This window comes from Ranitomeya variabilis, chromosome 3 (assembly GCF_051348905.1).
Source record: "Ranitomeya variabilis isolate aRanVar5 chromosome 3, aRanVar5.hap1, whole genome shotgun sequence".
Lineage (NCBI taxonomy): Eukaryota > Metazoa > Chordata > Amphibia > Anura > Dendrobatidae > Ranitomeya > Ranitomeya variabilis.
In genome coordinates, this window is record NC_135234.1 from 98460056 (window position 1) to 98485932 (window position 25877).

The 25877-nt window shown below is 46.8% G+C and overlaps 1 protein-coding gene across 2 annotated transcripts in view; it reads left to right on the forward strand.

Moving 5' to 3' along the window:
* The first annotated feature begins 2553 nt into the window (after nucleotides 1-2553).
* The window catches only part of MNT (MAX network transcriptional repressor), a 112110-nt gene continuing 88786 nt past the window's right edge, over nucleotides 2554-25877 (forward strand). The window contains exon 1 of one of the 2 annotated variants that reach the window (XM_077294410.1): nucleotides 2554-2835. In XM_077294410.1, coding sequence (XP_077150525.1) covers nucleotides 2757-2835 — 79 coding nt within the window. In that variant the 5' untranslated portion in view covers nucleotides 2554-2756. The remainder of the gene's footprint in view (nucleotides 2836-25877) is intronic. The other variant, XM_077294409.1, reaches the window with a different exon arrangement.

Below are 25877 nucleotides of genomic sequence, written 5' to 3' on the forward strand. Positions count from 1 at the left end.
GGGTCTTCACATTGGCCCCCATTTCTTTGGCTGTACCATCGCTTCATAAAGTTCCTGAAGCGACCAAACCTAAGACACCACAGTGGGATCCGACCAGGTACGGACTGGGGATGAAATTCAGCCCTGGCATTTGAAATCACACAGGCCCATGGTGTCCCCGTCCCCAATAACCAGATGGGATAAAGTACTAACATTACCCTGGATGGAGGAAAGGAAGATTTCTAATTATACCCACGGCATGCTGAAGTAAGTGACGGAGTGACCGGCTTTGTGCTCGGTCACAACTGTTAACAGTATGGGTGTCTTGAGTACATTGATTCTGTTAACAACGTAGCAGACAAGGCAGCCCACACCCAGACCGGCCCTTCTGGCATTTGCCAGAATTGCCAAATGGCCAGTCCGGCCCTGGATCCGACAAACCCTAGTGTAGGTCAACGGGGTCCGTCAGGCACAAATAGCGTTCTGCGGCACTGTGCTGTGGGTTTCATTAAAGGCAGATGTGAACAAAGCCTCAAAATCCATTCCTAATACTGCGCCCGTACCCTGTTATGTGCCCATATAGTACCTTCACCCTATGCGCCCATACAGCAACCACACCCTATGTGCCCATAAAATACCTCCACTATATGTGCCCCTACTGTACCTCCACCCTATATATCCATACACTACCTCCTTCCTATGTGCCCATACAGTGCTTTAATTAACCCCAGGTGGCCATATAGTATATTCACCCTATGTGCACATACAGCAACCACACCCTATGTGCCCATAAAATACCTCTACTATATGTGCCCTTGCTATACCTCCACCCTATATATCCATACAGTACATCCACCTTATGTTCCCATGCAGTAACTCCACCCTTTGTGTCCATACACTACCTCCATCTTATGTGCCCATACACTACCTCCTTCCTATGATACACTATCTCCTTCCTATGTGCCCATACACTACCTCCTTCCTATATGATACACTATCTCCTTCCTATGTGCCCATACACTACCTCCTTCCTATATGATACACTTCCTCCTTCCTATGTGCCCATACACTACCTCCTTCCTATGATACATTACCTCCTTCCTATGTGCCCATACACTACCTCCTTCCTATGTGCCCATACACTACCTCCTTCCTATATGATACACTATCTCCTTCCTATGTGCCCATACACTACCTCCTTCCTATATGATACACTTCCTCCTTCCTATGTGCCCATACACTACCTCCTTCCTATGATACATTACCTCCTTCCTATGTGCCCATACACTACCTCCTTCCTATATGATACACTATCTCCTTCCTATGTGCCCATACACTACCTCCTTCCTATATGATACACTTCCTCCTTCCTATGTGCCCATACACTACCTCCTTCCTATATGATACACTTCCTCCTTCCTATGTGCCCATACACTACCTCCTTCCTATGATACATTACCTCCTTCCTATGTGCCCATACACTACCTCCTTCCTATGTGCCCATACACTACCTCCTTCCTATATGATACACTATCTCCTTCCTATGTGCCCATACACTACCTCCTTCCTATATGATACACTTCCTCCTTCCTATGTGCCCATACACTACCTCCTTCCTATATGATACACTTCCTCCTTCCTATGTGCCCATACACTACCTCCTTCCTATGATACATTACCTCCTTCCTATGTGCCCATACACTACCTCCTTCCTATGTGCCCATACACTACCTCCTTCCTATATGATACACTATCTCCTTCCTATGTGCCCATACACTACCTCCTTCCTATATGATACACTTCCTCCTTCCTATGTGCCCATACACTATCTCCTTCCTATTCCTATGTGCCCATACACTACCTCCTTCCTATGCGCCCATACAGTACCATTATTCCATAACATGTTTTTTAAATAAATTATGTGAGAATTTGTAACTGCATCCCAATGATGTCATATTTTGTATTCTGGAGGTATTTAACCCTATTAGTAATATAGGTGGAGATATACCAGTCTGGGGGTAGCACTCAGCGTCATGTATAAAGCTTTTTTTCACCTTTCCATCAGAATTCCCCTTTCAGCTCTGTATTGTGCCATCCCTGTGTCATCGGTATAGATAAATGGACACCTGGGCCAAACCATTCCCCTTGTTACAGGTGAGCATGGAAAGCACATGCCCAGTTGTCATTTTATTCCTAAAGTTACTAACGCCATGTAATGAAGATTGAGGAGCCATAACACTGTTGCATTTGTTTCATTATTTTGCTCCACAACTATTGTTAGGTACTTTATATATTAATTAGGAGAGTAACAAATTATCTCTCTGGGGTCACAAAAAAGCCAAGCCAGCATTTCCGGTGGAGAGGGACAATGGCGTCTCCTGCCCTGTGCGCACAGAGGCTGCACATCCCGACTGAAGAAAGCAGGCTCGGGGACACCACCGGCGGTGAGCGGGGCTGGACCGGCAGGAGGGCGTGTGTGGCCCGGCCCCCGGCGCAGCAGGAGGACACGGCCCGGCTCCGCCCGCTCACGCTCCAGCGCCGGGTTTTGCCGGCAGCCGGTAGTAGCTCGCTGCTCTGTGAGCCCTTTTTTTCTTGTTGTGTTTCTGTTACTCATCGCCATCTTGTTGCAGCCCTGGTCCTGTCTGGAAGGTCTGCGGGGGCTCGGGGTGACACAGGGGCTGGTGGCTGCCGTGTATGTCGGATTCCGGCCGCTCCGCACAGCCCCTGTCTGTGTGACTGATTCCTGCCGGCAGAGACGACAGAGGAGCGCCCGAGACATGAGCCTGGAGACGCTCCTGCAAGCAGCCCTGTTCCTGGAATGGCAAGCCCAGCAGCAGCAGCAGCAGCGGACACGTGGTGAGTGCGGCCGCCGTGTACAGGCGCTAGGTGCAGTGATCGGCGCGGGGCCGGCTGCTCATTGGCTCGTGGTGCAGTGTTACTTTGTTGCAGACAGTGGCTGCAGTGCCAGGTTGTGATTGGCTGCAGCGTTACAGAGCAGTGACTGTCTGCCGTGCCGGCTCCCTGGTCCGGCGGTGCCGCAGCACTTTGCCAGCGCTACCAGGAGCCGGCGCCTCCGTGCAGGGCGGTGGCAATGCTCCAGCAGCACTTTGCATAATAGCATGACACGGGCTTGTCATATGACTCCTGACAGCCTCTCCCCTTAACCCCTGCACTGCCCGGAGCGCTGGTACCGGAGCGCCGGTCCCTCCGCCGGGGTCACGGTCTGTGTCCGGTAACGGGCGGTGTGTATGAGGCCGACGCGGTGTCATCCCGCTGACAGCTGCAGTGCGCCGTCCGACAGCGAAAGAGCAGGCGCCCATCGGCTGAGCAAGGAGCGCCGGCACTGAAGGGGTTACGTGTGACTGGTGACGTGTCTAGCCCCGCCTCTCCCCCACGTGCATTGGGAACACGCCCTGTGCTGGGGAAGGAGTGGAGCGAGACTGAGCGGGACCCGGAGACAGACAGAGGGGGCGGGGCTAAACTGGGCAGCACGCACACCGCGTGATGCACGAAACTCACAACCTCCTCCCCCCTCAGCAGACGGTCCCCGAGCAACACTTCCTCCTCCGCAACTGCTCCACTCCTACAGCAACTCTGCACGTATCCAACACCCCCAAACCAGAGCAATGGTAGCGCGCCTGCAGCCCCCCGCACTAATCACAGTGCTGCGCACATCCCTCACTGCACAGTGATTACCTCACTGCCTGACAGAGCTCTGACTGTAGCTGTCTCCATATTACACCATTACCTGACAGGCTCTGACTGTAGCTGTCTCCATATTACACCATTACCTGACTGTAGCTGTCTCCTTATTACACCATTGTCCGACAGAGCTCTGACTGTAGCTGTCTCCTTATTACACCATTACCTGACAGAACTGACTGTAGCTGTCTCCTTATTACACCATTACCTGATGGAGCTCTGACTGTAGCTGTCTCCTTATTACACCATTACCTGACAGTGCTGACTGTAGCTGTCTCCTTATTACACCATTGCCTGACAGAGCTCTTGACTGTAGCTGTCTCCTTATTACACCATTGCCTGATGGAGCTCTGACTGTAGCTGTCTCCATATTACACCATTACCTGACTAGCTGTCTTCTTATTACACCATTAAGTGACACCGCTGACTGTAGCTGTCTCCTTATTATACCATTGCCTGATGGAGCTCTGACTGTAGCTGTCTCCATATTACACCATTACCTGACTAGCTGTCTTCTTATTACACCATTGCCCGACAGAGCTCTGACTGTAGCTGTCTCCTTATTACACCATTACCTGACAGCACTGACTGTAGCTGTCTTTATTACACCATTACCTGACTGTAGCTGTCTCCTTATTACATGTTATTTGACAGCTCTGACTGTTGCTGTCTCCTTATTACACCATTGCCCAACAGGCTCTGACTCTAGCTGTCTCCTTATTACACCATTACCTGACAGAGCTCTGTCTGTAGCTTTCTCCTTATTACACCATTAACTGACAGCACTGATTGTAGCTGTCTCCTTATTACACCATTACCTGACTAGCTGTCTCCTTATTACACCATTACCTGACAGAGCTCTGACTGTAGGTGTCTCCTTATTACACCATTGCCCGACAGAGCCCGATTCTAATGCATCGGGTATTCTAGAATATGCATGTCCCCGTAGTATATGGACAATGATGATTCCAGAATTCGCGGCAGACAGTGCCGGTCGCTGATTGGTCGAGGCAACCTTTATGACATCATCGTCGCCATGGCAACCATTATGACATCTACATCGATACTGTGCCCGTCGCTGATTGGTCGAGGCCTATCAGACGCGGGATTTCCAGGACAGACAGACAGACAGAAAAACCCTTAGACAATTATATATATAGATTACCTGAAAGCTCTGCCTGTAGCTGTCTCCTTATTACACCATTACCTGAAAGCTCTGCCGGTAGCTGTCTCCTTATTACACCATTGCCCGACAGAGCTCTGTCTGTAGCTCTGTCTGTAGTCTGTCTGTTTTAGGCTGGGCTTCACTGGAGACGCAGGCAAAAAAATTACTTGACACTGTATTTTTTTTTTTCTTTCCCTTATTGTATGGGAAAGAATAGGGGGTACAAGCTTGTACCCCCACATTCCACACTGGCATTGGAGTTTCATCTCTTAAATTTTCCTATTATGGATCAATAAAGTTTGAAGATTTTTAAGGAGCTGGAACATTCTCTTTTTCCTTCATTGAGGTTTGGCAAATTCCAGGAGAACATTACCTGCTTACATTGTGCCAACTGTCAAGTTTGGTGGAGGAGGGATAAATAATGCCTGTGGGATCACACCCTGGCAGGTGCCTGTTCTGTAGGGTGGCACTGGTAACACGCCCTTCGCCATCCCGTCATGGCCTATGCCTGCATGGTGTGCGTGTTACACGGCTCTGTACGCTGCATGTAGAAATGACTTGTATTGGCAGAGAATTGTGCATTATTCTTGGGGGAATCGTTAGTGTCGTGTGATATTTCTCATGTCGTCTCTTTATATCCACAATCATGTTGACCTGCAGAAGATGTGATCTTGCACCTGCCACAGCCGGTTCGCCAGCGTACGCCATATCTGTACATTAGTGTCACAGACACCTCGCTGTGTCCGAATGACGGTGTTGATGCATGCCTGCCTCATATTTTTTGCGTAGTGCAGACATTTGTATGCGAGTCATCGGCGGTGATGTCAAGGAAACCACCGCTGTCTGCTGCATAAGACTAACCATCTCCGACATGGCGCGGGTCTGGTGGCATTGGCGGCTTACGCGGGGCTGTGTACATGACATGGTTGCGCTGCTGGTAGCACATGGAAAGCAGCGTGTTGTGTACATAGTCGGTGACCATCGGGCAAAGTCTGTACCCTGCAATGGGAGTACAAGCACAGCCGCATTGCTGCACACTATTCTCTTGTTTATTTGCTGGTATTAATGATTTTTTTTCCTCCTCCAGCACAGATGTACAGGGGGTGGAGTGGGGCGGCTCCTGAGTGGGACAGATTCCACCCTCCCCTCACTGCTGTGTCTGGTTCTGGGGAGAGCCCTCCAGAGTACATAGGAGTTGGGGGAAGGGCAGACACTACAGGGCAATCCTTATTAACCAACTTCCTGCTCGCACAGAGCCAGAAATCTGAGCTTCCCACCTCTTGTAGTTGAGGCTGCAGAATCTGATGGGGAAGTCGCAGGGCGGCATTTTCTGCATCGCAGCCCAGCGATTACTGGAACGAAAAAGCTGCAAATTATTAATTTTTCCACTTCGTATTTCTAGTTAATGACTAAAGCCTGGTTAGGAATCCCGCTATTCTATAACCCAAGCTGGAGGCGTCTTTATTATAGCATTGTGCAAACCCAACTGGTGTTTTATTAGTGCAGACAATGCAGCGTGGTCATGGAAGCCCCTGTTTGGAGAATTAACCCATTTTGTCATTTCCTAGCCATCTTGATACCTTTTTTTATCCATGATGATTCTCTTACTGCAGCTAAAGAGGTTGTCCTAGATCAAGAAAAATGTCTAATAATGGTGGGGGGGATTTAAAAGAATAAAGCAGCATTACCAGCTAAATCTGAATGTACTGGTCCAGACATGACTGTTCCCGAGTGCTCCTCTGCATAGCGTGTAGGACCTCATCTACAAGCGCTGGTCTCATCTATAGTCTCCTCTATAAATCGGACTAGCTCGTGGCTGCAATTTTCCCCCTGTAAACCTGAAGTCCTTGTGGAAAATAGCCGATACGTACCAGCACAAAGGTTAATACGGGGTCTGAATATGGACTGTGAAGAAACACGTGAAACCGTCCATATAGATTTTTTTCATGGAAACTTGCAGAAAAACCTGCCATGTTCAGTAAGACTTTATTATGGGGAGTCTACTCTAGAAAATAGTGTTTACCCGAAAATAAGAGTCTCTTTTTGTTTTTTTGCTGTGAAAGATGGGATAGGGTTTATTTCCAGGGAATGTCTTATTTTTTCCATGAACAACAATCCACATTTATCCTTGAACAAAGAAAAAAAATCAACATTTATTCAAATAGATCATGCCATCACGCACACTACACACACACACACTCTGCGCATACCAGCCTGTCTCCCCTTAAGTTCCCCTACACTAATGCAGTTAAGGACCTTTGCTGACATCATGGTCACATGATCGTGATGTCACTAAAGGTTCTTGTGCAGTCTTGGCCTCAGAATGGAAATTGTCCAGTTTCCCCCTTAACACCAGTCCTGCATACTCGCCTGTCTCCTCTTTAGTGTCTTATTAACGTCTGCAGTGAAAAACGTCTGGTGACATCATGGTCACATGACATTGTTGTCGCCAAAGGTCCTTAAGCAAACAACCTCAAATTAGAAATGCTGGGGGCTTCTAAGAGAGTGAGGGCTCTGGGCAATTGACATGTCCCTCCCCTGCTCCAAAACATCTGTCCTGACTGTAACTAGGGCTTATTTTTGGAGTAGGGCTTATGTTTAAAGCATTCACGAAAAATCCTGTAAAATCATGCTAGGGCTTGTTTTTGGGGTAGTGGAAGATATGTTCAACATATAGTGACACAAGTTTCTGCAAATTCATAGTACAGGCCTTGGTGCACGGCCACACAGCATTATACATATCAGCGGCAGGTGAAGTTGCCCACATGCCTAGTATGTAAGAGCCTTATTTCTCTCATTTAGGCTTTTTAACATTTAGTGTGATCCAGCATCAGCTGCCATATCTTCTTATCATATTGAAGTGTCTGAGGGCAAGGCCGCCCATGCATATCCATGATCTGGCCCAGCAAAACCTCCACACTCAGATTCCATCTTAACAAACGTATCTTTACTGTTATACATTTTTCTTAACACAGCAGAACACAGACAGTACAAAGTATGCTTATTCACAGAAATAACGTGTAATAACAAACTATCCCTCACTGTCCCTATCCACACGTTACCAGTTCCTTTGCTCCAGGAGGTTATCTTCCCACGTCGCAGGCCTGTCTGTCACTGCAGGGAGACGCTCCGTCCGAAGAGAAAAACAACAGGGATTAAACAAACTCTGTCTCTCAGGTCCAGACTGTAGTCCTTGGGGTTCAGCAGGTAAGGGTGGAATGTTCGGCCTCTCAACAGAGGACCCGCTTACTGTTCATGGGCTCCAGAATCTGTAAATATGTCACCGCTGAATGCTCCGCAGTGTGGAAGCTGGGAACAATCTGGATGTCAGCTTCCCAGAGAGAGAGGTCATCCAGGCAATCTTTTATATCGCATCTACAGGAGGACGCCAGCACACACAGACTTCTCTCTGCACCCAAAAGTTTCCCGGGCTCTTTTTCTCCCTCCCTTTCCTGTTCACATGACATAACAGGGGGGAGTTTAGCCAATACAGTTTTTCTCTGTAATCACATTCGGCATAGGTATAACTTCTGGCCACACGGGGGCAGTGTCTGTCACAGATTCTATGTCAATGATAACGGAACAGCCACAGCCGGCCAGCTCACTACCCGCCCCCCCGCTTAAAGGTTGGCAGTCCCTGTCAACGACTGTCTCCAGGGCAGCGATGGCTGTGGAGGTTGTAGGACCCGGCTGTGAAAAGGGCCACACATATTGGTCTCTGTAGGACTGTCCCGGGGGCACTCCTGCGGTGGTCCTCGCTGTCCGCCTAACGGGTGCTAGTCTCTCTCCCCGATCAGTCACTCCACTCTCCGCCCCAGTCGGTAAGTCAGTCGAGGAGGTAAGGGGTTCAGACGCGTCGGTCAGGCGAGCAGGGGTAGGGATGTCTTCCACCTCTACATCCCCGGTATCGGTGTCTCCCACAGTATTAGTGATATCCGTCTCTCTAGGCATTATAGGAGGGGAGTCAGGCTGAGAACGACAGGGGCGCAACATGTTACGGTGCAGGGTGCGGAGGCTGCCGCTGTCTTCGCCTTGTACTTGGTAGACGGGGCCACCAGGGTACGGGTGTCCAATTATTCGATAGACTTCGGTCTCCCACTTGGGCCGGAGTTTTCCTTGCGGTTTCTTTATACGAACTAGGACTAGTTGACCCACACTCAGTAGGTCTTCTTGTACTGGAAGTGGATCAGCGTGGTCCTGGATCTGCTGTTCCACCAGCCGGTAGACAGTTTCCATCCTTTGACGGTGTGCTTGTAGCCAGGAAGGATAGGTACCACAGGTGTCTTCATCAGAGTTAGACAGGTGTAGCTCATGGATGCCTTTGCCTGGGCGGCCAAAAAGGAGGGTGTAAGGCGTGTATCCGGTGACAGAATGGACTTGATTGTTATAGGCCCACAGCAGTTCTGGGAGGAATCGAGGCCAGTCGGGCTTTTTGTCTTCTGCTAAGGTTCGGATCAGTTGTAAGAGGGTCCGGTTGAAACGTTCACACGCGCCATTCCCTTGTGGATCATACGGGGTGGTCCTGGACTTCTTGATTCCATACATCTGCTGAAGTTCTTCAATGACTCGCCCTTCGAAACACGCCCCCTGATCAGAGTGCAGCCGCTCCGGACACCCGTAGACCCGAACGAAGTGTTGACAGATGGCCTGTGCAGCTGATTCGGCAGTCTGATCTTTGGTAGCAACAGTGACGGCGAATTTCGTGAAGTGGTCCACCATCACTAGACAGTACTGGTAGCCACTATTCGCCGTTCCGATCAACAGATAGTCCACCATCAACAACTCGAGGGGCCTGGATGTGCTAATAGTCTGGACGGGTGCACGCTGCTCAGTAGACTTGTGGAGTTCACATGTACGACATCTTAGGCAGACGTTTTCAACCAGCTTACGGAGTCCTGGGCAAAAAATGAATTGCTGGGTCCACCGGAGGGTCTTGTCTATGCCGAAGTGGCCGTTCCTTCTGTGGGCTTCAGCCACCATCTCATGGGCTAGCTGCACCGGGACGACAATCTGCAAACATTCTTCCAGCATATGGGATAAAAGGGCCCTGCGATACAAGACTCCATCCTTCACGATCAGCCGATCCCATTGGGCAAGTAGGGCAGAGGCCCTGGTTGATAGTCGGGCTCTTACTTCGGAGGGTGGTTTCTCTTGTGTCTTCACGTACTGTTTCAGTAAGACGTGTTCAGGGTCTCGATCTTGAAGCTTGGCCCATTCTTGTTGGGACAGGGGGGACCCCACTACGGCTTCGATCCCACCTACAGCATACTGGCGGCTATCTTCTATTTGTTTAGCTAGCCGGGCAAAGTCAGGCAGTTCATCTTCCTCCAACTCTTCATCCCGGTCCCCTAACGGCGGGGATGATGTCACTCTGGAAAGGCTGGTCAGCATTCTGATTCTCCGTCCCCGCTCTGTATTTAATTTTGTATTGGAATCTAGAGAGCCTTGCCATCCAGCGCTGTTCCATTGCCCCTAGTTTGGCATTTTCTAGGTGGGCAAGAGGATTGTTGTCTGTCACGACCAGCACCTCCGCCCCTGTCAGGTAGCCAGCAAATTTCTCTGTCATAGCCCAGGTCAGGGCCAGGAGTTCCAGGCGGAAAGAGCTGTAGTTGACGGGGTTCTTTTCGGTGTCACAGAGGGATCTACTGGCATAGGCTATTACGCGTTCCTTGTTATCTTGGACTTGGGAGAGGACCGCCCCGAGACCTTGAAGGCTGGCGTCGGTGTATAACTGGAACGGCAAGGTGTAGTCTGCATATGCCAGAATAGGGGGTGATGTCAGAGCAGCTTGAAGCGCCCGGAAGGATTTTTCTTGGTCGGGCCCCCAGCTGATGCGTCGTCCTCTGGGACTGTTCGCGGTCCCTCGGAGGGTCTCATGCAGTGGTTCCGCAAGCCGGGCAAAGTCCTTGACAAATCGGCGGTAATAGCCCGCTAGCCCCAGGAAAGCCTGGACTTCTTTGATGGTAGTTGGCTGTGGCCACTCTTGGACAGCTGCTATCTTCTCTGGAGAGGGTTGGACACCTTCGGCCGAGATCCGGTGTCCCAGGTAATCGATCTCCTGCTGGAATAGACGGCACTTGCTGGGCTTCAACTTCAAGCCGTGTTTCTTCAAGCGCTGGAACACTTTGCCAAGCTTGTGAAGATGATCCTCGAAGGTGGCGGAGTATACCACGATGTCATCAAGGTATATCAGCGTGAATTCGAAGTTGAAATCTCCCAGACAGCGTTCCATCAGTCTCTGAAAGGTCCCTGGTGCGTTATTCAAGCCGAATGGCATCCGGTCAAACTCGTACAGGCCCATGGGAAGGATGAAAGCGGTCTTTTCTCTGTCCTTCTCACTCATGGGGACCTGCCAATATCCACTGGCCAAGTCTAGAGACGAAAAATATTTGGCCTTTTTCAGGGCGGTCAGTGACTCTTCGATCCGGGGGAGTGGATAGGATTCCCGGATCGTGCAAGCGTTCAACCGACGGTAGTCTACGCAAAATCTCAGGGATCCATCTTTCTTTTTGACTATCACCACGGGTGCAGCCCATGGGCTCTGGCTTTCCCGCACCACTCCGGCGTGTAGCATAGATTCTAAGAGGCTTTTCACCTCCTGGTATTGTTGAGGTGGTATTTGTCGGTACCTCTCGCGAATAGGGGCAGCATCGCCCGTAGGAATCTCGTGTTGGATACTGGTGGTGTACCCGAAGTCGGTGTCGTGCTTTGCAAAGGAGTCTTGGTGTTCTCGCAGTAGTTTCTCCATTTGAGACACTTCCTGTTTGGTGTACTGGGACGGGTCCAGTTGCACTTTTTCCAGTAGTTTTCGCCCAATGTCTTCATCATCTGCTTGAGCATTTATGGCTGAGACAGTTACCGTCCAGCCACCTTCTGTAGACGGGGTGAATTGTAAGGGTCCCATGGGGTTCACTTCTGTGGGTAGAGCATATACTCTGGCAAGTTGCATGCCAGCCTCAAGAGCTGCACCTACGTTTGCGGTGTTGTTTAGCCTGACAGGGACTCTTCCGTTCCTCACGACGGCTAGGGTGCGGGCGACTAGTGGGTTTAGCTTACTCCCACTTGGAGCCCTCGGCTCGATTAACACTTCAACTCCTTCAAGTTGTCGGTTGGTGTTGAGGCAGGGAAATGACTGTCTCTTTTTCAGCGGGCAAAGTAATCCGGGTACAGCGGGGCACTTTAATGGCTGCTAGGGGTAGTTGTTCCTTTGCCATCTGTTGAAGTCCAACGGTCCGGATTACGCGTTGGAACGCCAGACGAGTCGGTTTATGTTTGGTAACTTTCTGCCAGTACTTGGGCCCTTTTCTTGTCAACAGCATAAGGTCCAGGTCTTTCAAGATATTCATTCCGATTATCACTGGGGTCTCTGAGCCGAAGCCTTCCTTGACAATGACGATTCCTCGTTTCCCTAGGTCTTGTCCGCAGGCCTTCGTATCCATCCAGGCGACTCCGGTTACTGGACTAGGTAGGTTATTAGCCGCAATAATCTTAATGGTGGTATCTGGATCACAAGCAGTTCTTGGTTTGAGGTACTTTTCATAAAACTGTTCAGAGATCGTGGTCACTTGCGACCCAGTGTCCATCAATCCTTGCACTGCAACTCCCTCCAGAATAACTTCAAGTGTAGGAATACTCGAGGCGAGAGTACTCCGTTGCTGGCTCTGTTTTTCTACACCCCATTCTCTGTCCCCCCCTGCTGCTCGAACCTCAGCTGCAGGGGTGTCTAGTTTTAACGGCGGCCATTGTGGTGAGACCTGGCGTGGTGGCTCTGCTTGTGGATGTAGCTGATATTCTGTTCGTCGTGGTAACTGATGGTTTGTTCGTTGAGGACAACGATTCGCCCTGTGGCGAGGGTCACCACATGACCAACACGGTCCTGCGGGACGGCTAGGTCGTATCCGCTGGTCTCTGTCGTTCTAGTGTTAACTGTGACACCTGTTGCTGTAAATCTGCTACCATCTGTTTCAGCTCCTCGGTGTCACTGTTGGGCTGTTTACTGTCTAATATGGATCTGCACACAGCGCTTTGAGTCCCCACATCCATGACGGGTCCCCTAGAACGTTCTATGGCTTCCTGCTTGACTTCAGCGAAGGTGAGAGTCGGCGTCATCCGAATCAAGTCCTGTAGCGTACGGTTAAGATACTGGTCTCTCAGCCCTATAACGAATTGGTCTCTCAGTACCAGGTCACGAGGAGCTATAGTAGCCAGTTGTTCCCCTTTTGCACAGACTTGTTCAGGGAGTACCTGAAGGGCATTTGCATATTGGGGAATGTCCTCCCATTCAAGCTGTGTCCGTCTGAAGAACAGGTATCGCAGTGTTCCCTGGTACGTAGTAGGTCCATAGGTCTTTTCCAGCACCCGCACCAAATCCTCCAACGCACGCTGCCCCCTGACCGTCTCCAGTCTGACTGTCGTCCATGCCTCCCCCTCTAGCGTCAGTACCGCCATTTCTGCCAAGGTCTTAGGGTCAATATTATACATTTCTCCCAGTATCCGCACTTGTTCCGCCCACTCTGGTACGGGGTAGTTTCGCCCGCCAAACTTCCTGACCTGGTTTACAATGGACACCGGCGGCGGTTTCTGACTGTACACTGGGCCTGGGTGGGAATCTTGCTGGGCACAGATCCTGCCGACTACGCCAGATGAAGTGTCCGAGGGCAAGGCCGCCCATGCATATCCATGATCTGGCCCAGCAAAACCTCCACACTCAGATTCCATCTTAACAAACGTATCTTTACTGTTATACATTTTTCTTAACACAGCAGAACACAATAATAGACAGTACAAAGTATGCTTATTCACAGAAATAACGTGTAATAACAAACTATCCCTCACTGTCCCTATCCACACGTTACCAGTTCCTTTGCTCCAGGAGGTTATCTTCCCACGTCGCAGGCCTGTCTGTCACTGCAGGGAGACGCTCCGTCCGAAGAGAAAAACAACAGGGATTAAACAAACTGTCTCTCAGGTCCAGACTGTAGTCCTTGGGGTTCAGCAGGTAAGGGTGGAATGTTCGGCCTCTCAACAGAGGACCCGCTTACTGTTCATGGGCTCCAGAATCTGTGAATGTCACCGCTGAATGCTCCGCAGTGTGGAAGCTGGGAACAATCTGGATGTCAGCTTCCCAGAGAGAGAGGTCATCCAGGCAATCTTTTATATCGCATCTACAGGAGGACGCCAGCACACACAGACTTCTCTCTGCACCCAAAAGTTTCCCGGGCTCTTTTTCTCCCTCCCTTTCCTGTTCACATGACATAACAGGGGGGAGTTTAGCCAATACAGTTTGTTTCTCTGTAATCACATTCGGCATAGGTATAACTTCTGGCCACACGGGGGCAGTGTCTGTCACAGATTCTATGTCAATGATAACGGAACAGCCACAGCCGGCCAGCTCACTACAATATCCTATGGCTGCTCCATGGTGTCATATTCAGGATATAGTAAAGGAGTTGTGTCCTTGTGAAATAACATTTTTAAAATGAAGCAATGCTACAGTCATTCTCTCTGGTAGGGCATAAAGACATGAGCTGTCTTGAAGAGATATTTGCAAGTTGAAAGGAAGCTCCATTTACTAATGATCTGAGGAGGTCCTCTGTACAAAAGCGGAGGCACTCACTATGCGAGACTACAGCTATATAGAGGCATAAACTAGTGCTGCCACTGAATGCTCAGTAGCTACATACACCATGTGCAGAATTATTAGGCAAGTTGTATTTTAGAGGATTATTTTTTATTATTGATCAACAACTATGTTCTCAATCAACCCAAAAGACTCATAAATATCAAAGCTTAATATTTTTGGAAGTTGGAGTGGGTTTTTTTTTTTTTTTTGATTTGGCTATCTTAGGAGGATATCTGTGCAGGTAACTATTACTGTGCAGAATTATTAAGCAACTTAATAAAAACCAAATATATTCCTAGCTCACATGTTTATTTTCACCAGGTAAACCAATATAACTGCATAAAATTTAGAAATAAACATTTCTGACATGCAAAAACAACACAAACCCCCCCAAAATTAGTAACAATATTAGCCACCTTTCTTTATGATGACACTCACCAGCCTTCCATCCATAGATTCTGTCAGTTGCTTGATCTGTTTACGACCAACATTGCGTTCAGCAGCCACCACAACCTCCCAAACACTGTTCCGAGAGGTGTACTGTTTTCCCTCCCTGTAGATCTCACATTTTATGAGGGACTACATGTTCTCTATGGGGTTCAGATCAGGTGAACAAGGGGGCCATGTCATTATTTTTTTCTTCTTTGAGACCTTTACTGGCCAGCCACGCTGTGGAGCAGTTGGAGGCATGTGATGGAGCATTGTCCTGCATGAAAATCATGTTTTTCTTGAACGATACCGACTTCTTCCTGTACCAGTGCTTGAAGAAGTTGTCTTCCAGAAACTGGCAGTAGGTCTGGGAGTTGAGCTTTACTGCATCCTCAACCCGAAAAGGTCCCACAAGTTCATCTTTGATACCAGCCCATACCAGTACCCCACCTCCACCTTGCTGGCGTCTGAGTCGGAGTGGAGCTCTCTGCCCTTTACTGATCCAGCCTCTGGCCTATCCAACTGGCCCATCAAGAGTCACTCTCATTTCATCAGTCCATAAAACCTTTGAAAAGTCAGTTTTAAGATATTTCTTGGCCCAGTCTTGACGTTTTATCTTATGTTTCTTGTTCAAAGGTGGTCGTTTTTTCAGCCTTCCTTACCTTGGCCATATCCCTGAGTATGGCACACCTTATGGTTTTTGTTACTCCAGTAACGTTGCAGCTCTGAAATATGGCAAAACTGGTGGCAAATGGCATCTTGGCAGCTTCACGCTTGATTTTCCTCAATTCATGGGCAGTTATTTTGCGCCTTTTTTGCCCAATACGCTTCTTGCGACCCTGTTGGCTATTTGCCATGAAGCGCTTGATTGTTTGGTGATCACGCTTCAAAAGTTTGTCAATTTCAAGACTGCTGCATCCCTCTGCAAGACATCTCACAATTTTGGACTTTTCAGAGCCCGTCAAATCTCTCTTCTGACCCATTTTGCCAAACGAAAGGAAGTTGCCTAATAATTAAGCACACCTTAGGGTATGAGTCCACAGTCAGGAAACGCTGCGTGGGGCCGCAGCGTCAAACACGCAGCGTCCAGATGTTCCAGCATAGTGGAGGGGATTTTTTGAAATCCCGTGTCCACTATGCGTGGAAACACGCACGCGGCGGCCCTGCGACTCCGGACATGCTGCGCGTCTTTTCAGATCGCAGCATGTCCGTGTTCCTTGCGGCGACGCTGCGTCGCCGCAATTAATAACACAGGGCCCTATGCGAGGGGTGCGATGATCCCGGATGTATACAATGAACACATCCGGCATCATCGCGTCCCAGAAGGGGGCGGGGCTTAGCGCCGAGCGGGTTTGCCGCTCCGACGATACCGCCGGCCATCCTGATCGTGGACACATACCCTTATATAGGGTTTTGCTGTCATTAGACAACACCCCTCATCATTACAGAGATGCAGATCACCTGATTTACTTAATTGGTAGTTGGCTCTCAAGCCTGAACAGCTTGGAGTAGGACAACATGTATAAAAAGTATCATGTGATCAAAATACAACTTGCTTAATAATTCTGCACACAGTGTAGAGGTATAAACTAGTGCTGCCACTGAATGCTCAGTATCTTGCACATCTCAAGCAGATTCAGTGCGTTTGGCACATGTATATATTGGCTTCGCGTCTAAGATGGTGGGATACACAGAAGGTTCGACATATAAACCTTAAATCAGTAATGCCATCCATAAAATGCAGAAAATAGGGGTCACTGTCCACTTTGCCTTCTGTAGACTTCTCTCAATGTTGGTACAATATCGTGTCTGTGACTTGAGGTCCATTTACACTGCAAAATTATCATGTACGCTTGTTTCCCAAAACTTGTGCAGTGTAATCAGGCTGCCTATCAGCCGACAAATGAGCAAAACACTTGTTCGTCAGGTGAAATGAGCTTTTGGTTTGCGCAAAAGATCATTGTTCTCGTCAGGACCTCCGCTCCTTGAAAATCATGGACAGCACACAGATGGCATCAGTTTGCAGTCTGTATTTGTGATTAATATTGTAATGAATAGAATAAGCTTTGTAATTGCATCTTTTACACATGAAAATCATTTTTTGTAAAAACTGATCAAACGCCGAAAATCTAATGTAAAACACGACACTCAGACTTTGTTTTTGCATCTGTGAAAAAAAAACTTTGAAGTCTGAATAAATGCCTAAGGCAAATAACCCAGGTCTGTCTGACCTCTGTGACCATTTTGATAACCTGGTAGTAGTTTGAAGTCCTTAGGTCAAGGTCAGTGACCTCTGACAACCTGGTCTAGTATATACTTAGCAGCATGGCACATTGTGTTTACAATATAATGACATTTAAGCCCTTAATGAGCAGGACTGAAAGGGCTTTAAAAAAAGGAACCTTCATTAGTCATCCCTCCGGATCCTTCAGTAGTGTGCCTCAGTCTGGCTGCACGATTGCAACCAAGTATGTTTTACCCTAAAGTTCTGCAGCGTTTTAGAGAAAACATTAGCATGAAAAGCCGTCCGGGGACTATAGGGAGACCTATGGTAACTAGTCCCGTCTGGTCTCCAACTGGCTTCTCCCTGCTCCGCTACATGTGATTGCCAGGTCTCTCCCTATGTACACACAGTCGAGAGGCCCCCAAAATACAATAAGTTCCCACTATGAGTGTTTGGCGCTGCCAAGTTCCTCTGCGCAAAAAACACAGCATCTCACAGTTCCAACGAAATGGATGGATTTATAGAGAGCTCATGCCCACGTTTTGTGTTTTTTTCATGTTCTGTACAGTGAAAAAAGACTGAGAGTGTGCAGTAAAGATTATGTATGGAGGGTAACACTGTAGTGAGCTGCACCATGCACTCCCATCCTCTCTTGGGACAGGACGTCAGATGTTCAACAAGTAAGAAAAGATGGAATGGTTTAGCAGACAGTGATCCCGTTGTAGGGTATGTTCCCACAGTCCGTAAATGCTGCAGGTTGGATGCTGCGTACATCCACAATGTCCATCCCGCAGTGGCCAGATGTTACAGCATAGTGGATGGGATTTCAAGAAATTATAGCTGGGATAAATTATATTGATTAAAAGGGTTTTCCACTACTGGACGAACACCTTAACTGAGAAAGTGGTCAAAAGGAAAAAAAAATATATATATGTACTTACCCCTCCCCATGGCAAAAATATAATGTTAGGTGACCACCATTGAAAACTGTATCAATATCGGAGGAGTGGCTCCCAATAGATTGATTATGGTTTATCCAATAAATGTGATAAACAAAGAAAATGAAATGGAAAGTATTAAGATGGTGATCCATAGGTGCCTGCTCCAGGCTCTGTGATGGCTCCATTCTTAGCATCTTTTATCGGGACACTTATTGTTTGGCTGAAAAGATTTTTTGGCCTTGAAGTCTACTGCAATTCTGCAACAATCACACAACACAATCCGCGTGTTACATGCCGGTTTTGGTGTGTGTTGGCACTCTATGAAGCTTTGCAGCATGCCCTCAATTGTGTGAGCTTTTTCTTCCATATATATGGGATTTTTAAAACATCGACATCTAATGTTCAGCAAATTCCTGTTTATTTTTTATGCAAAATCTGCACAGAAAGTCTCCAGCAAGCTGTATGTGAATTTGAGTTCTGAACAGTATTGAATTTTTGATCCAAATAGTTTTTTTGGGGGCATGTTCACAAGTGTTCTTTGCTGAATTTACACAGGTTTGCGGACCGAATCGGCAGCATGTTACGGAATAGAAAAGTGGATGAAATTTTCCCAAATATCCACATATTGTAGAAATTAACCTACGGTACATGAAATCTGCAGCAAATTTGTGTGCAACACCTGCAGATTTTCCACAGCTGAGAATGTGTACTTTATTTCATGGCAATAAATCCGATTCCAGCTGCCATTTTTGCTTGTGAAGGTACAAATGTTATCCTGAGGTTCTACCTTATAAACTGTAATTATTCATAGAAAAAAGCATACATATAGTGTGTGTGTATGTATGTATGTGTATATATAAATATATATGCAAATAAAATATATATATATATATATATATATATATATATTTATTTATTTTCTCTGTGAATGCTCAATCATAACGTATTAATATACACGCACATTTAATGTGAATTCTACAGTGTGAAGGCTAGACTACACTGATATTGGGTCCATAGATACAGTATATGATCTTCCATGGCTGCATGAATGAACAAAATTGCAGTCAAATGAAGTTAGGGGCAGCACAGTGGCTCAGTGGTTAGCATTGTTGCTTTGCAGCGCTGGGATCCTGTGTTGAAATCCAACTAAGGACAATATCTGCAAGGAGTTTGTATGTTCTTCCAGTGTTTGTGTGGGTTTCCTCCGGGTTCTCGGGTTTCCTCCCACATTCCAAAGACATACTGACAGGAAATATAGATTGTGAGCCCCATCGGGGACAGTGATGTCTATAAAGTGATGTGGAATATTATGGCCCTATACAAACAAAGCATAGTAAATATGCCGTTATGGGCTGTGTTATTGCCGTCCAGTTGTCACCCTGAGGGGTGATGATCAAAGAAGAATTTTGCCAATTAGTTTATTAAAAAATACATTGGAAAAAAAAATCAAACCAAGACATTAAAGTGAAGCTCCAGTTTTGCTGATGCAATCACATTGGCAGATGTATTCTTTATTGGATTGCGATAGTCCCAGCAGCAGGGTAGATCCTGGGGAGCTCTTCTCCGGAGGTCACAAGGTCAAGTCTTGCTTTATCCGCAGCACATTGATTCTTTACTGGCTCGCTCTGCAGCCTGAGCAGGATCATTCCTCTTAGGACAGGAGTGAAATGAGGACAGTGGTTTCTTTCTTAGCACTTGGGAGGAGAACTGCTGACTAATACTTATACATTGAAGATAACAAGAACCTGAATCTTGTTACTTTATATCTGTTCTGAACTTCCAGAACACACAGGAATTGTAATTTTGTCTCTGTATTACCATCCATTGAACTGTAAAGAAAAGATTCATGTTTTCTAATCTGCATCTTGGCTCTCCGGGATGAAAGTGTGGAGCCATAATGAACATCTATCACTTCTTCACCACCAGATCCAGAGCTCGGAGCCTTGTCTGCTCACTGCATGACCACGTATGAATGAGTCTGAAGGCATTGCTGGATGAGTATGGACTCTGATGCTCTGTTCTGTTTGTGTATGGGGTTAAAAGAAAAAGTTGGCTGATACACATGCAATATAATGGCCCCATATAATTTTATCTATCCAACACCTCTCCCGTTCCCTGTTGCTCCGGTCTCTTCAGCTGGTGAGTAGTTGAGGGGGGCATTGCGAGCACTGGCATCGGGCTCCTCTGACTCACAGGCCCCATAGCATGCCTGTGTCCCCTACGGTGAGAGGCCCCCCGTTCATTTAGGGCCCCAGCACTTGGCTGGGTGCGCCTGGTGGTGACGCCAGCTCTGGTGCAGAGATGGAACCCCAAGCAACCAGACATTTAGCACATACCTAGGGGTCATCTATCCACTGGTTAGGTGATAAATGTCTATAGTGGTACCACCCCTTTAAGGACTGGGGAGTCACAATATCTTCGTGTCATGTGGTCAAAGTTGGGTATCTGAGTTCCTCATCTGGTTCATTTACAAACCTTCTTTGCGGCGGATTCTTTTTGGAATCTACTCAACGCCCAATACTGTTAAGTCTGCAAAACTTCATAGACAACAAATTTTTTTTTGTTTTTTTTGTGTGTTTTTTTTTGAAGATTTTTGGGGATTTTTTTTCTCCTAAAAAAACAAACTGTGAACATATTCCTAAGGTGCTTGCTTTGACTCAGGTGTTCATAGAAACTCTTCCCCAATTATTGTCCAGTGTGAATGGGCTTTTCCTTTTGTTTTTGTTTTTTTTTCAGACTGGTCTTACAGTGAGAATGAAATAATTGTTAGACTAAATCCCCTTAAAGGGCCATAAACACATCTTGTCCTTCCCGACCTCGGTGACTTGTCTCATACACCAGGTTTTGTTGTGATGGTGCTCGGGTAACAGTGATAACCCTTGACATGAACTGGATTCAAGACATTTGTTGCTGCCTCTATGGCTCACATAGGTCTTGACCCCTCACTTCTTTTTACAGGCATTGATTGGGATGTTTTACCTACTGCAGTTAATCGCCATTTGTCAGTTCTCTGTTTTTTTTTTTTTACCCAGTGCTCATTATCCTCATGTGTGGATGGAGCATACATTATGCCATTATGTGGCTTGTACACGAGCCCCGGTCGATGGAAGAACTTGCCGAGGGTAGTTTTGTGTTATCTGACATAGTTCTATAGTTTTACTTCCTTTTCATTTTGTAGCAGTTTTTATTACAGACACCAAGTTCCTTTTTCCTGCCCCTGGAATACTTGAGAATTTCTGACTACATGTCTGTGTCATGGTGAGGATTACAGAGACTGAATATCGGTTTCCATTATGTAATGGGAATATGGTTATGGTGTCACTTATCACTTTAAGATGCACCGAATAGTTACTATCTCCAGATTTTCTTCCATTTTACTACATTGTGACTCATTTTCCTGAGTGGTGGTAGAACGTCACTATCATATCCCAACAATGGATGTCTCCCTCAACCCTGCAGCCTTGCTGGCTCTAGACTAGCAGCCTAATTCACTGAAATCCTATGGGAGCTTGGCCAACTTTTTACCCACAGGATTCCGAAACTTAAATCTTTCACCTTATCTCAAAGGATCATAGTCCGACATGTTGGGATCACTAAAAATACATCTGGGATTAAGCTAAAATGATCTTCCAGTTTGTTACACCAACAGACTTGCTGTATCCATGTATTGCCTTTATACCTTACTGCTAAATATCCATGATCTGTGCCCAGTCTGCTGTCGCCCATGAATGGTCTGTCTGCATTAGTGATGTGGGGAATGAGCCTAACAATTTCTCTGTATCCATGCACCAAACAGATCATACTGCAGAAACATTATTTATTCATTTCTTCTCTATAAATGATCGTCATGGGTCATATTGGGCAGAGGCTTTTTCCTCTATACTATCCCCAATGAAAATCTACTTTGTATAAACCCTCCACAGTTTGTCACATTATGGGTGGTCTTCGTTAGTGCTCCATCAGTTGTAACAACTTGACTTTCCCTTTATACAATGTTAGACAGCGCCAATAGATCAGGATGAACTATCTGTAAGGAAGAAGACATTCATAAAAAACAAAACCATCTTATGCCCAGTAAAATTCTGCCACCATTAGTCGTAAAAGCTGAGCAGGGTTTGTAGCCCTCATACATGGTGACTTTTGATGAAGCTGCTACATTGCAGAGTACTGTCAGTAAATGGGGTCACATTGTGGTCAGTAAGTTACTGTCGGCCCCAAAGTCTCCATTTAGCCCCAGCCTAAAGAGGTTTTCCAGGTTTCATTTTTTTTTAGTCTACAGGCTTGGTCCGTGTAAGAATAAAAAAAAAATTAGCCTAGGGGTTCTTTCACATTGCGTTCAGTGGTCCCATTGGGGCTTATGTCCGAACCTCCCCTCAAAAAAATGGGATTCACACGCTTGAGCCATAGACTATAATGGTGCTGGCAGAGTGAACGTGCGCTCCAACGTGCATCATTTTCTGGCGTGCACGCTGACCGGAGGTGGACACTCAGAAGTAGTAGAGTACATCGGAGTGTCCACCTCCAGTCTATGGCCTCATGGCGCATATGTCCTAATCCCATTTTGTTGGGGGTTCGGACAGAAGCTCCCTACAGAATCCACTGAACCGGGTGCCTAAACAGTGTGAAGGCACCCGTAACCCTCTGCCACTTCAGCTCTGCCTCTGTTGCCTTCCTGGGTATTTCTTGTTCTTCTGACAAGTATTGTAGCATTGGTGATGTCGCAGCTACAGCCCATGACCCTTTAGTGCAAAAATGGATTTTTTTTCCCTACGTAGTGTCTTGTTTGTTATGTAATTAGCAAGTAGAGGCCATGCAGCCCCTAAATCAGTGTAGATTGGTAGGTGGGCACTTCTTCAATTCTATGAATTCAGGAAACTCTTAAGTACAATTTATAGGCCTCAGTCTACGCAACAAACGTTTTAACAAAAGGTTCTCAGTCTAGTGTAATATCCACAACAAGCAATTATAGCGTCAGACATTTTCAAAGTATAGTCCTAGCCCAGGTTTTATTAGTAGGGATCGCTGTGGTAAATAATAGTTACCGATTTCCTTGCGGTATGTTTTCTACCCTTCCAACAATCCGTTTCTTATGTATATAGACCGTGAACGTTTACTTGTGGTGATTTATCAGGGTCTAAGAGATCAGTCACTCGCATGAAGAGCTGACAATCTGCACATTAGGGTCTGCCTTAGGCTAGTTTCACACTTGCGTTTAAATCCGCAGCGTTTAAAACGCATCCGCAAGTGGTGGAAAAAACGCATATAAACGCGTACAAACACTGCGTTTTTTTGACGCATGCTGTTAAAAAAACGCCGCGTTTACATGCGTTTTTTCCTGCGTTTGCGTTTTTGGTACGCGTGATGAGAAATTTCACAAGAGAAAAATCAAGATAACCAGACAACGCCAATGGGACTACAGAGGGCGTGTGTTATGGAATCTCTATATATAGACCCTAGGGCTACTGAAATTTTAACAGTTTGCTACTGTATCCTGTGTCATGATGGATCTTCGCATGGAGAGCTTTTATTTCAACCTGGATTTCAGCTTCAAACTGTTTCTTGCCTGTGCTTTTGCTTGGGAGCAAGACAGAAATCGCCAAAGATGGAGAAGGAGACAACGTAGGCGTTTTTGGAGGCACCCCATTATCGAACTACGTGAGAGCCGTAGAGCCTACCACACGCTCTATGCCGAGCTTAATGCCAACCCGGAGAAATTCCAGGAATACACACGAATGTCGCAAGACTCGTTCCGGGATTTGCTTTCTCGTGTCCAAGGAGCCATACGGCGACAGGACACCCAGCTCCGTAGAGCGATTCCACCCGAGGAACGTCTGCTGGTTACATTAAGGTACGTTCAAAATCTAAACCAATGATTGTCCAAATTTAGTGTTTTCTGACATGTATTTTTGGGGTATTTTCCTTTCTTTCTTTAGCGTAACCACACCATAAAAAGAATAGATTGTAATGTTTTTTGTGTTTGTTTTTTTTCCAGGTTTCTGGCCACCGGAGAGAGTTTATCATCCCTCCACTTCCAATACCAGCTTGGAATATCCACCCTGTCCGGAATAGTTGTGGACACCTGCCGGGCTTTGTGGCATGTACTCCAGGATGAGTTTATACCCCTACCCACCTTGGACATGTGGCTAGAAATTGCGGAGAAATTCTGGAGTGTGTGTGACTTCCCCAACTGTTTAGGAGCGGTGGATGGAAAGCACATTCGCATTATCAAACCTGCCAGAACAGGATCGGAGTACTTCAATTACAAAAAAATATTTCTCTGTTGTGCTCATGGCAATTGCCGATGCGAACTGTCGCTTCATCGCCGTGGACATTGGAGCTTTTGGACGTGGCAACGATTCCCAGACTTTCAAGAACTCGGATATGGGCCGGCATGTGTATGGCAACAATTTCAATTTTCCCCCGCCACAACCTCTCCCCAACACTCAAGGACCACCAATGCCATTTGTTATGGTTGGGGATGAGGCCTTTCAGATGTGTGAAAACCTACTGAAGCCCTATTCCAGTCGGGACTTGAACCACACTAGAAGGAACTTTAACTACAGACTGACCAGGGCCCGAAGAACTGTAGAGTGTACCTTTGGCATTCTGGTTGCTAAATGGCGCATTCTTGCATCAGCCATAAATCTAAAAGTGGAAACAGTCGACGAGGTGGTCAAAGCCTGTGTGGTTCTGCATAATTATATAATGGTTAAGGAGCAACCCAACATTGAACTGGATGAACCAGTTGCACACCCACTGCCCGATTTCCAGCATCACCCGTTGCGGTCAACTGCAGCAGTTGGTCACATGCGGGACCAATTTGCGGCCTTTTTTTATTCAGATATTGGACGTGTGTCATGGCAGGACAATGTTGTGTAAATGTCCAGTTGTAATTCGATCTGTACCAGTTATTTTCTACAATGATAATAATATTTCTCATTAACAAACTTTAGTTTTGGTTGAGTTGACCATGTCTCCTATCTTTTTCCTCTCCAAACCAAGGCTGTCCTAAACTTGCAATATTTGATCTGTATTTAATATCAGTTTTTGTAATCCAAAACCAGGAGTGGGTGATAAAAGCAGAAGTGCTAGTTATTATGTTAATATCATAATTTACCTCTAATTGTTCACTCCTTGTTTTGGCTTACAAATACTGATACTGGGCAGCACGGTGGCGCAGTGGTTAGCACAGCAGCCTTGCAGCGCTGGAGTCCTGGGTTCTAATCCCACCTTGGACAACATCTGCAAAGAGTTTGTATGTTCTCTCCGTGTTTGCGTGGGTTTCCTCCGGGCACTCCGGTTTCCTCCCACATTCCAAAGACATACTGATAGGGAATTTAGATTGTGAGCCCCATCGGGGACAGCGATGATGTGTGCAAAACTGTAAAGCGCTGCGGAATATGTTAGCGCTATATAAAAAATAAAGATTATTATTATTATTACTGGCCACATACTGCTAGTAATGGCAGCCATGTTGCTTTATTGGTAAGCTTGTTGACGTCATTGCGTCATGATTCTCTTCTCCTGTATCCATTAGACACAGACTGAAGAGACAATCACTGTCACACAATCTATACTCATCAAGTCAGGTGTCAGAAATAATGGAATTCATGATAAACATATACAGGCTCATGAATTCACTATTTCTGACACCTGTGCAGGTGAGCATAGATATGTAGTGTGTGACCACCATTGTCCTTCAAGTTGTGTGTAGTGTTGAGCGATACCTTCCGATATCGGAAAGTATCGGTATCGGAAAGTATCGGCCGATACCGTCAAAGTATCGGATCTAATCCGATACCGATACCCGATCCC